General features: G+C 36.7%; 1 protein-coding gene across 2 annotated transcripts in view; it reads left to right on the top strand.

Annotated features, from left to right (window-relative positions):
- Nucleotides 1-12,794, top strand: part of ARHGAP10 (Rho GTPase activating protein 10) — a 154,512-nt gene that overhangs the window by 91,851 nt on the left and 49,867 nt on the right. For both annotated transcript variants that reach the window (XM_050895609.1, XM_050895608.1), the window contains 4 exons: nucleotides 1,153-1,240; nucleotides 2,599-2,657; nucleotides 5,287-5,392; nucleotides 6,015-6,174. In XM_050895609.1, coding sequence (XP_050751566.1) covers nucleotides 1,153-1,240; nucleotides 2,599-2,657; nucleotides 5,287-5,392; nucleotides 6,015-6,174 — 413 coding nt within the window. The remainder of the gene's footprint in view (nucleotides 1-1,152; nucleotides 1,241-2,598; nucleotides 2,658-5,286; nucleotides 5,393-6,014; nucleotides 6,175-12,794) is intronic.

Raw genomic sequence — 12,794 nt, 5'->3', positions numbered from 1 at the left:
AGAAATAATTGCTTGGCACAGCCTTTAGAACAGAATTATTTAGTCCCAGTAAAAGGACTGCACCTTTAATCAGGGATCCTAATTTGATTTTTTAAATGTGTCTGTCGTTTGTCTGACAAGCAAAGTAACGAATGAATTCTGAATTGTATGAACTGGTCAACACGTAATCTGTGTCAGCTACTGCTGTAGTTTACCGTAGTGACTGACGGAAACATGTAGCAGTAATAATAACAGAAGCTCAAGCACTTGAAGTTACCAAATGTATTGGGCTAGTTTGGCCATATACATGTGATCTTGTGTCAACTAGCTATTGCTTCCTGTTTTGAGGCCAAAAGGGTTTTTTTGATTGCAAAACATTCCACATGCACAACACAGTGTGCTGTGTTGTTTTCTATGTTCTGGCAAAAAATCTTTCACCTGATGGGTCATTCAGGCATGCGACTGTTCAATTTGATCTGTCTTGTTATAAGACTCTACCAACTAACCTGGTAAAAAATGGAGGAGTTCTGTGAACCTGACAAATGGCCAAGCAAGCAAGTATTTTTTCCCTTTCGCTAAAACTGATCAAGTAAGGGAAACATTCAGGCCATCTTGTAGAGGAAACTTACTGATAAAGAAGAGTGCTTTTGCTACTTTTGAAGCACCTCTTAAAGGTTTTCACACAGTAAGGAGGGTCATACTGTACTTTGTTGGCTATTTTCATCAGCAGTCCAAAATAAGAGTTTACAAGCAAAACTATGGAAAGAATTTGAAAAGATTTCTCAGTGTACTTGCATTTTAAATAATGAAAGAAAAGAGGAAAAGGTAAGTTATGCTTAGTGGGTCTTTTTTCTAAACTGTTTTTGTACATCTTTCTGTTTAATGAAAGGTGTGAAAATATCAATTGCTATAGAGATCTTTTTACATGAAAGTGATTTTTAATCCAAAGGAAAAAACAGCAGTAAATACTTTTTAAAACAAAATATGGAAATAGACTTTATAAAGAGGTTTGGATATTAAGTCTTCTTAGTATTAACTAATAGTAAGAAAGACATATTACTTCTCTGAGCAAATACATAATGATCAAATTCAATGTGTTGCTGTTCATGTAGGGCATACTGATTTAGAATTCCCTTTTTTCATGTCCCTCTTCTCTTTCTGATTATTTTTCAGACGCAAAAACCTGCAATGAAGTTGACCTGGAAAACTCTGTAGACTGGGAAGTGAAGACAATTACTAGTGCTATGAAGCAATATCTGCGGTAAGCCTGTCTCTCATTTATTTATTTATTTTTTAGACTATGAATTCTGTATTCTAATTCTCCTATGCAGTGTGTTAAGCTACGTTACTTACTTTTCCTATATTTTGGAATAGAAGTTCATTTTGTGCAAATACTGTGTTTGTTATTTGTCTTGAGGGAAGCAAAATAATTTAGCAACACTAATACTCATGTTCGTATGAGACAAGCCCCCAAACATTTTTGTGTTAGATACAGAAGCATTTCACTGACGGTTCAGAAACCTGAATTGTTAGTAAACTTGCTGAGAGTCATTACTGAAAGTCAGCTAAGATTGTTAAAGAGTTTTTTGCCTTTTTGTGTTTTAATGTGGTAGAATGAAAAGGGAAAAGGTTATGAAATTTTTAATATTTTCTTCTTTTCCTTCTGGCCCTTGCTCTGATGTTCCAGGTGCAATAGTAATAATATTTTGAGTGTTAAGAGTAAGAATTTTAGATGTGTTCTCTGTTTAAATGGCTCAGCCAGTTCCTGATCAAGATATTTTACTACATTGCCTAAAAACATAGAACGTAGAACTTTTGTGTATCTCTTGTAGTGTAACACGAATACAGTATTCTTAATCTGCTGCTTTTATTAAATAAGGTATTACTGCAACCACTATCAAAGAACGCTGAAGAACTGTTAGCAAGATAAGTCTCTCTTACGGAGTGTAGTAAAGAATAAAAAAAATAAAGTAGGAAAGAAAAAGAAAAAGTGCACATGATGAAGTGTTTCCCGCCTACAGTATTTCCCATCTGAGTGTTTACTCCAATATTTCATAAGCATCAGTAAAGTCAACTTAATGAATGAAGGTTTTAACTCTGATATTTTAACTCTGATTTTCATTATTCAGTACGTTTTTCATTGATGACTAAGGTTTTCAATTTCAATTTTTCCATTTGAAATGCTTTAGAATTTTGATTTGTGGATGGCTACTGTTCAGCAAACTTAACTGGTTTAGGACCTTTATTTTTTTGCAGTAAGGCATTGACTTCTGATTCTTTGTATTTTAAAAACACTAATGAAGAATTAATTACATAGTGTATGTGTACAATCTTCTTCTGAGGAACAGTCTCAGTGTTGTAATTTAGAAAGGTGCCTTATGATAGACTGGAGGCATCACTTCAGCTCATGGAAGGTGAATGGATGTATTTAGTCTTATTTTCCTGATAATACCAAGTTTTCCATTCGTGCTGGAAATCATTGAATTCAAGGGCCACCGTAACAATGGTTGCCTCCAGTGTGAGGATTATACTACTGAATGTTAAAAAGGTTTCCTGCTTAGAGTAAATACAAATAGAAAAGAATATAGCTAAATTTATTATGTCATCCTTGTTTTGCAGAAGCCTTCCAGAGCCACTGATGACATACGAGTTGCATGGAGAATTCATTGTTCCCGCCAGTAAATATATATGACTGTAGTTCAAATAGAAGTCTTTTCTTATAGTACTGTTGTGGCCTTCGGAGTGTGCTGCAAATGCAATTTCAGAAAAATTCTTCAACCCAGTAAAAATATAGGAATAAGAAAAAGTAAATGTTGTAAAAATATGTAGGTTTTAACCAGTGTTCAGTTCTAGTATGTGTCATATATGACGTATCTATTGACAGACAAGCTTGTGACAGACTTAGCATCGCGCAATTTTTACTTTTATGGAAAAACTTTTGGATAGACATTGTAAACATTCATTCTTATTATCTTAATTATATAATGATAAACATCTACTTAGATTGTGATTTTTTTTTTTCTTCCATTTATAAAGACTATGAAGCTTAGTAAAAGAAAATACACTAATTTGGGCTCATTTGAATCCTTAAAGCACAGCTGCCTGACCCTTGTTTTCAGTGCCTTGTTAGCTCTGTATCCAGGCTGGCTTGAATGTTCCTCATATATTAGTAGAAGAAAGGAAAGAGCAGGCCAGATTACACTATGGCAGTTCAAATACAGACTTGGAGAAGACACAACAGCATTTGTAGTTCAGCTGTATGGTATCTAATGTACATGGAATTTTTTGGAAGAGGGTGGAGGGAAACTGTGTAAGAAAATTTTTGGCAAAGTATCAAACAGATATTTAGCTGATTTTCTTTCCAGCCTGTAGCACTTCTGGCAAACTGTGGAAAGCAAAATTAAAATAAACTTTGAGACAATTGCTTTATCTTCTTTGGATTGCTGTAATGACTTTCCAGGACTGCAAAATGTGTTCACTTGCGGTCCTTAATTCAAAATGAGAATTAGCCTATGAAATTCATTGCCAAAGCACATCTTAGAGGCCACGTGCTTAAACAAAATTCAACATACTTACCTAGATGGTGAGTCTGCCCGTTTGTATTGGAAAGTGTTAAAATAATTTCTTGACCTATGAAGTTTTGCCAGCAGTTTCTCACTTTATTTTCCTTTCTCTATTTTATAGTCTCTTTCAATAAAGGAATTCAGTTGAAATTACATGTTTTAAATAGTACAGTGTTCATAAGTAGTAAACAATTTTGTAGAGGGGTTGATTCTATGTAGTGGGGAGGGAAATTTAATCAACATTGCAGATTTGAGTTACGGTATACTTAAAAACAGGTAGTCAGTGTTGTTTCCTATGTTGGCTATAAAAAACCAACAACACCGTGAATAGTAAGGAATATCCTTTTCTCTGAAGCTATTGGGAGGGGAAAAAAAAAAAGAAAAAGCCAAAATTAAAAGGTTCTCCTTTCAATTTTCTTTATACATATCAGTGTAGATTGAAACTATATAAGCCTTGACTGTATCTTGTAATTAAGTTGCTTAGCCATTCTTTAATTAGAGTTTGTGATTTCACATATATGTAAAATAGTCTTGCTTTAAAGAAGGCTTATGTTCTTCTGGCTGTCTGAATTTTGATTAGCTGACTAGAAGCTAAACATTTTGCATTTTGGTAGCCTTTTTTCTTGCAATCTGTGCAGGGGTGTTCACTGCAAAAGAATAAAAAAACCAACCCTAAAATCTGTAGCAATATGCAGAGAAAAAAAAAAAGAAAAATCTGTAGCAATATGCACTGAAGAAATGTGGTGGTATTTTATATGAAATACACTTAACAATCAAAGTTGCCTTAGAGTAAATTGGGACCTGATGAGTGGTCCTGGTGTCAAAACTTCTTGCATTCAGAGTGGGTTCTAAATTTTTCTCTTTATGTACCTTGTACTAAGTATTATTATATACAAGAGAAATACTTCCACTCCTCTCATTGTAACCACTACTGAGATGTAATTTTGTGATTTAATACAACTTTGAGAAATAGGAAGAGGGATTATTTTCATCTTTTACAGATTCTTGTTTTCATCTGTGTACTAGTGAAACCTGTAGGGGCCAAAATTACTCAATTCAACACGCAACACACAAAAATAAAAAGCTCCTTGCTTATTTTTCCTTTATTTCTGTACTGTACTAGAGAGGGATGCCGTTGTTATTCAGGGCCCTTTATCGTAGTAATATCACTCAGTAGGTTTTTTGCATGATTATTCTTCTGTGTCTTCAGAGGTCATTAGATTTTCTGAGCGTATGAATCTTCTGCATGCATTGTCTTATGCAGTTTCCAATAGAAGGTAGCATAAATGCAGTATCATTAGCTGCATAGTACCAACGAAACTGAATTCTAATGATGAGGACAATCAATTAATGATGCTAAAATGTAAAGTAGTACAATTCCAGTCTGTGGCACCCAGTAACGTCGCTTCTCACCTTGCAGTATATTCGTAAGCAGATGAGTCCAATGCAGCAAAACAATAACTACATCTGTTGGTTTTTAAAAATAGATGAACAAAGGCATCCTTTTGCAGGTGGATTGAAAGACGAGTTCACAAAATAAGCACATAAATTGATAATTCTAGAACAAGATTACTTGTGAAAACAAAGCACATATGTTCAATATTGCTATGTTTGGAGATACGTAAGTGGTGAAGCAAAGTGTGTGCAGTATGTTTCTGTGCAAGGGTGGGAGAAGCTTTGTGTTTCTGTGGATTATATTTTATTTTTATTTTTTGAGATAGTTATTTATTTCTATGTCCCATAGAAAGTGGGAGTCCTGAATCTCGAGTTAATGCTGTTCACTTCTTGGTCCATAAACTCCCAGAAAAGAACAAAGAGATGCTGGAAATTTTGGTGAAACATTTAGCGAAGTAAGTGTTATGACCTGCTTTCCTACCTTTTCAGAACTCTTGTCCTTACCTTCGTTTAACTACAAAGGGCCTTAGTTAAGTGTGGCTGGAGCTGAAGCCCATCTCGATGCTGTCATACACAATACCAAGAACCAAACGTGCAAAAGCAGACAAGACGTTTGACTCATGCTGTGTATATTTTGGCGGGAAAGGCAGAAATCTAATCTGTTAATGAAGCCATATAAGTATTTACTTTAGCAGTCCTGCCAGCAGTTGAGGGTTTGATTGAAGTGAGAAAGGGAACATTATACTTTCTTTTTGCAAATTCTGGCAAAGTGAATAGTGGAGATCTGTTAGCAAATTTAAGTTGGTTTCACACTTGCCCTGGTCCAAGGCTAAGTGCATTTTATATATTTAAGTTCAGTAAGAGACTGCTTTTGTTTTTAAATTGCCAGTGGAAGAATGGCTTTTTTGTTTTCCAGAATTCAGTAAGACTTTATTTGAAGAAACTTTGCACAAAACAAACTTCTAAAACATAGATTAAGGAAATGTAATGTTTTCATTTGTAGACTGCAGTTTCCAACAGTAATGGAAATTTTTCATAACCTATTTCCTGTTTTTTCCTTCAATTCTTTTCAAAAAGTGTTTCAAAGCATGCCAAGAGGAATCTAATGACTGTGGCAAATCTAGGGGTAGTATTTGGACCAACCTTAATGAGGCCACAGGAAGAAACTGTAGCAGCCATCATGGACCTGAAGTTTCAGAATATCGTCGTCGAAATCCTGATAGAAAATCACGAGAAGGTTAGCTTTGATACATCTCTGCATTTCTGAGCGTTGTCTAAAATGATCTGCTAGGCTTAATGGGTAGTGTGGAGTTAAGTATGATGTTACAAATAGCTTAATTCTAAAGAATATCCTCTATACGCTGTATGCTTTTGGCTATTTATACTCAATAAGTATTCCTGTTCATAGGTAAACTGACATTTCAGAATGCATACTTCCTGGCAATAGCAGTGCTTCTGTGTGTATAATACACAAATAGATTTTCATTATGGTATTTGCACATGTTTTTTTCTGAGCAAAAGTGATACAAGACTGGAAAAGAGAAAGCCCAGGCTCAGTTTTTAGCTCTTCCGCTAAGTATTTTGACCAGGGTCTGAATGAATTGTTCTATGTCTTCATTTTTCTCAGAGTTTCACAGTGTAAAAAGAAGACTTTACTATACTCTGAATTTTCTGGGTAAAAAGCATTATGAGAGCGCCAGGTATTAACAGTTCCTTTGTTTTCAGCTGAATGTGTGTTATTTTAAGCCTTTGCATTTGAGGTAATACTGAAAATAGAAGTTGTTGCTGCTGCTGTGGCAGCTACCAGTTACTAACGTGCCTTACACGTACAAGGTACTGTCCAGAATATCACCGCATGTAATCTGGGATCTGAAATTAAAAAAAAAAAAAAAAAAAAAAAAAAAAAGAAAGAAAGAAAAAAAAAGTCCTTTACTGGTCTCTTTGTTTGCGTACTCCTTTGGGAGTTCCTTATGTCTAAGCTGACTTCTGGAATTGGATGTTTGAGGTGCTTTGCTTGTATTGGGAGGATGGGCAGCATCTCCCTTGCTCTTATTGTCAAAAAAAGTGCTTTGGAAAAATTCCAGGATGCGCTTTTTCCTCTCTTCTTTCTTAAGCACTCCGAGCGTTGAAATAGTTATTTCTTTTAAAGGTTAACAGTGTTGAAATTGGCTATCTAAGTCAAGTCTTATCAACTCTAAATAATATCTGTCTCAAGTTTTTCTGACACTGTAATTATGCTACCTCCCTGAATGATACAGGCTGGGCAAAGCTGCTGTTGGCATAGCTGTTGCCACATGGTGGGTTTTGTTGGCTTAGTTGACTTAGTTGTGTAATGCTGCCCTCACACATTGAGCAGATACGATATTGTTCTGTTGGAAAAATATCGTGCTGCAGATGTGGCTCAAGTTCTAAGTGATAAATATTCCAAGAGCTGTAAGCCATGCTGTTCATTTTGGACCTTATAAATGAAGGTAAACCTTGCAGTAAGCTCATGATTTTGAAGCTATTGCAGTGACCACACAAATTTAAGAAAGTGGAGAGAGTGAGCAAGCAGAGCCAGGGTGTTTTAATAACATATGGAGGTTGAGGTTGAGTTATGCTTATTCAAATCACCAGAGCATCACAGATTAGCACCATCTTATTCTTATGCCAGCTCAGTCACATGTCTTTAAAAACTGGACATCAGTTTCACGTTTGAAACATTAGTTGTAGTGGCCTTTCGTGTTCCTCTGAAAATGTAGAGAAGCAGGGAATGGAAAGTACATCAAAATGCTACTGCATCATTTTCCATAATTCCTTGTTTTTATGCCTTCTTTAGAACTAGAAGACTATAATTTTTTTTACGGGATTTCTGTCATTTCACTGTCGTTTCTAACTGAACTTGCCATCAGTGGTCTGCCTGCAGCAACCTCTCCCACGCTAGAGCTGCTTCCAAGATGGAAGGAAGCCCCAAGTGTGACCTCTTTGTATTTATAGCAAGGGCAATGGAGAGGTGTGCGTTAAGGCATTACAAAAATTTTATAGTTGAATTGAATATGTTGCTTTTACAAGTGAGCCTTCTTCATTTAGGGCAGACCAAGGACCTACTTTTAATGGCAAGCAGGCTTATTGTCAGTCTAATGTTCATTTTACATTGTTGTTTTGAATTTCTATGCATTTCAGACTTTCTAAGAGTCTTGCATTAGGTATTTTTATTTATAGCTCTGGTGAAGTCCTAGGAAAAGTCACCAGCTGTGGGTTAAAATACTTTCAAATATTTCATTCAGCCACTGTTCCGCCTCTGCTAATTTTTAGCAGCTTCTGCTAATAGAAGCGAAGTTTGGAAATATAGAAGAGTGGTGGAGTCGAGATGGAGGTACACTGACACAAACAATCTTGAAGCAACACTTCACACTTCATGCATATGTAATTTATGGCTCTGGCAGGCTGCAGAGAGGCTTTTCCCCTGTAGCAAATGAAATGACTAACAAAATTCCAAACTGTAGAAGCAATAGCCATCAATGTTTGTGGTTTAAATACAGTAACTTGTATTTAACTAGTAGGCAAAATGGTAAAAAATTGTTATGATTCCTCAAATACTTTTAAATTCCGTCAATGTTCATTATGTCTTGTGTGGATAGCTTTATTGAAGAAGTTCCACAATTTTTTAGGAGGAGACATAATTAATTGGGTTACTAGCTTTGAAATCCTGGTGCAGCCATTCCACTATCCTCACTCTGCTGAGTCCTAATTAGAGAATTTCTGTGCAATTTATGTGTGGAAACCTGGGTATGGGGACTTGCCCTGAGATAAGAATATCATGCTTAGTGCATAAGCTGGGTTTTTTTTTTTTTCCTAAAGCTTTGTTGATATGTACATTTATTTCCTGCTAGCTAGAAACCAGTCAGTACCACTTTCACTTTGTTTACAGGCTGCATATGTACTTCCAAACCATGACTGTGAACCAATTATAGTCGGTTAAGGAGGGGATGTTTTGCAAAATCAGACCAATGCTGAGACTTGAATGCTGGAACTAGACTGTGCAGCCTGATGTGTTGCTTAACTGGCATTAGAATTGCACAATCATTGAGACTAGAAGGGGAATAGAAGAGCATTAGTAAAATAATTGTTTAGCTTTTGTTCTTGTCAGTTATGGATAAGTCTCTTCCAGGCAGAGTATTTCTCAGTGTCCAGTCAGAAGATGAGCTGTAGAAGCAGATCTCTATTTTGAAAGAAAAAATAAAAACCAGACCCAAGCTGAGACAATATTTTACCTGGGACCCTCAGAACCACCTGCTGTGGAAGGGAGGCCAGTCCAGAGGAAAATGAGACCTGTGAATTGCCTTGCTTGTTTCTGTCATATGGCTCTAGGGGAAGGCCAGCCAGATATGCCAGGCAAAGTGGGAGCGTGTTCAGGTTTGATATTAAATGACCTCTCTATAGTTTTGCCTGGAATTGCCATGTTCTGTGCTGACTGGGCTGTGTGCACCAGCACTCTTATTTCCCTTCGCTTTGCAGGTCTTTAAGGTCAGTGTCATTTCATACTTGGCTGTCTTGTCCCCTTCTCCCTTGCCGTATCTGTCTGGTCGCCCTTGATCTCCATGTCTCATATCCTTCCCTTCACTAAAAAAGCATCAAGAAATTCATGTTTGTGCCTCATCATGTTCATTTTGCTTTGAAGCTATACCTTTCCTTGGTGTTCCTTTTCTTGAGGTAACGAACTCAGGGGCTGGCTGCAGCTGTGCTTGTACAATGCCTGGAACGGTCTTTGCTTGGCCTTTAGGTAACCCTCTGATGAAAAGTGGTAGTCAACTTGGACCCAAAAAAAAGGTTTTGATTTCTCTTCTCCTCTTCCCCCAAATGAGTTTCAAGGGTATAAATTAATTTTTCTTCTCAAGGGTTTCACAGCCTGGAAATCTTGGATGTCTCAGCTCTTCTGGTCTGTCTTTCTGACTTGTGGTGAGGAAGAAGGGCAGTCCACTCCATGGCAGCATGAAGAGCATGCACGTGTTCATCTTGCTGTTTGTTATAATGTTTTGGCATCTCGTTGGAATGAATGTCACTATTCAAAGGGCTTATTTATTTGCCATTTAGAGATGCCTCAGTGGTAATGTGAGCCATTTTGGTTTCTCAATTCCCTGAACATTATTTTAAGAGGGGAAAAAAAAAACCCAGGATAAAAAAAGAAGTCTAAGAAATGAAAGAAGATGAGGGAGGAGGTTGGAATAAAAATCTCAGTGGGACTGGAATATTTAAACCAGCATATGGGGGAGGAAAGAATAGTGAGTACAAATAGCAAGATTGCAAAAACAGAAAGAAGATGAAAATTACAGTGAAGGAAAATTAAGAGAAGAAAAGAGAGGGGCTAGACAGAAGTCCTTTATGAAGACTGGGAAGCTAGAGTCTGCTGAAAGGGAATAAGCATGGTAAAAGATACCTTTTTCTAGAATTCAGACAACCTATGGGCAAAATTATCTCAACAACGTTAATTCTGAAAAACTCAGTGGTTCCTATATGTAAGGCAGATACTGTTTTCCCTTGTGTTCTGTATTAATCTTTTTATAAAGGGCAAAGATTTTACATACTCTAGACAAAATATGTCTTTGTTTTAGCTTTGTTTTGTTCAAAACAGTTTTATGTAGAAATCTTTTTTTAATGAAATATAAATGTTTTAAGTTTTCTTACTTTAGGCACTTTTATGATTTTCTTTTTTTTTTTTTTTAAACTAAAGGGAAGAGAAGACTTTAATACTACTGAGCTCTTAAGCCAACATGAACTTCATGTAGTAATACTTGGAAAATCTTTAGCCTTAAAACATATTACAGTGCATAATACGTGCAATATTCGTAAGACAGAAGACATGGAAGCAGGTGAAGTCAGTTGTTTGTTTGAGAGTATGAAGTGGCACAGTCAGGTGTGGCACGTGTCTCCACTTAACAATCACTGCATGTTTAAAGCAATTCTGTTGCAGGTAAATGCTTTAGGGTACAGTGGCACTGCCATCATCTAAACTAAGGCTATTTTTTGACAACACAGCAGATCTTTTGAAGTCCTGGTAAAGGGACATATGAGAATACTAAAGAGGGCTTGTTTCATCTTTCATGTTGCTTTGCCTTTGGCTGCAACGGAGGACCAAGAAGCAATGCATTGTAATTGTGGTGGTTTGCTGTGGTGTAGCAATTTGAAACCTCCCCAAGCTGAATGTTTCTCAAGTCAAGAAGCGTTTGACTTGGAGGGGGAAAAAAATTACACTGAGGTATCTCCATTAGGGCAGAGTTTGCGAAGAAACACATGAGCGTCAGTTCAGGAAGGTATTCAGCACGTGCTTAACTTTAAGCATGTGACTAATCAGAAGTGTCATTGAAACTATTCGTGAACTTAGTTCAAATTACGTGCCTTGATGATTGGCTGAGTCTAAAGCAGAAAGGGCAGCAGGCACAACAAAGAAATTAATCATAGTTTCTGGTAGAAGTCACAGCAGCTTTTTCGTTCCACTATAGTGTGTGCAAACTCTTTAAACCCTTTCTCTGCCCTGTGGATAACAGAAGGCCCTTCCATGTGAGACACGCACACATGGTGTGGTAAATTGACTGCAGATCTTTTTGTTCGTTTGTTTGTTTAAAAGACTACAGTTTTCTAAATCTTAATGTAGTTCATGCATAGTAAGATGACTGTATATCAAATCTCCACTCACGTTTGTGACTGCAGTTGATGACATTAAAAGGAACTGAGTCTGGATCAATACCTGGATTGGTATGCTGTTAGACTGCTCCAAAAGAAACGAAACATGTACTGTGAGTAACCATGTTAGATTAAAAAAGAAAATCAAAACAAAAGTCATGTTCTCAGTGATAGAAGTGGTCTGCTGAGATGCTGCGCTATAAATACACGGCACGTACAAATAATACAGACACAGACTTCTGCCTTCTTGATTTGCCTACATTATTTCCAGTTAATTTTGGGAAACTTCCCTCAACTTTATATGAAATTTCCAAGTGATACAGATCTCATCTTCCACTGCCCACAGGCAGTGTTCCTGAGTAAGTAAACAGGAATGATGATAAGGGAGTGGAATTCAGTTAACTAATATTTGCTTCAGTCTTGATGGTCAGGGTGCTGTGCTTGCATGTGTGGAGGAGGAGGCAAGGGGGAAGTCCTTATGGAGAATGCTAAAATGGATGTTCTTAAATAAAATTTTGTTAGTCAAAGAAGATATTCTGTGAAATGCTGCAGGGGGCACATTGCACTCCTGAAGAGTTTAAAAAGTAAATTCTTATGCAGAAGCTGTGTGACGTAAGAATTATACTTTATTGCAGCTTTCAATGGTGAGTGAAGTACTGAATTTACAAACTTTTTTTTTCTTTATATTGGCTAAACTGACCTGAATGCCATCCTGTCTGATCAATGCGAATGGATAATAGTGCAATATGTGCTTGTGTTTTTGTACGTACTCTTCAGAATTCTAGTAAGCTTTTGCCTTACCAGAGAGATTAGTGTATTTCAAACCATTTAACAGATTTTTGCATAAACAAGATGTGGCAGTCAGCTGATAAGACTTTGTTTCCAATATTTTCGTGTGCATGCCATTTGCACTAATGAAGCATCAGTACTTCATTGCAGAGGGTGCTGGACACACAAATGAAAAATATGTCCTTTGCCTCCAAAGACCCTGCAGTCATAATGTAAGATAAAAGATGTATTTTAAGAGCAGAAAATATTGTACAAAGCAATGATGATATAAATCCTTGTAATGGCAGCAGGGAGATCTGTGGAGAAGAAAATACTGGTGAGGCTGCGTGGTTGGCTACAGTTGGAACAGTGTCATTTGCAAAGATCTTGACATTTCATTCTGATGCTTTGTGCAATGACAATGTGGTA

The sequence above is a fragment of the Gymnogyps californianus genome, chromosome 4, assembly GCF_018139145.2.
Source record: "Gymnogyps californianus isolate 813 chromosome 4, ASM1813914v2, whole genome shotgun sequence".
Lineage (NCBI taxonomy): Eukaryota > Metazoa > Chordata > Aves > Accipitriformes > Cathartidae > Gymnogyps > Gymnogyps californianus.
Note: the sequence above shows the minus strand (reverse complement) of the source record. Positions and strands in the feature narration are given on the sequence as shown.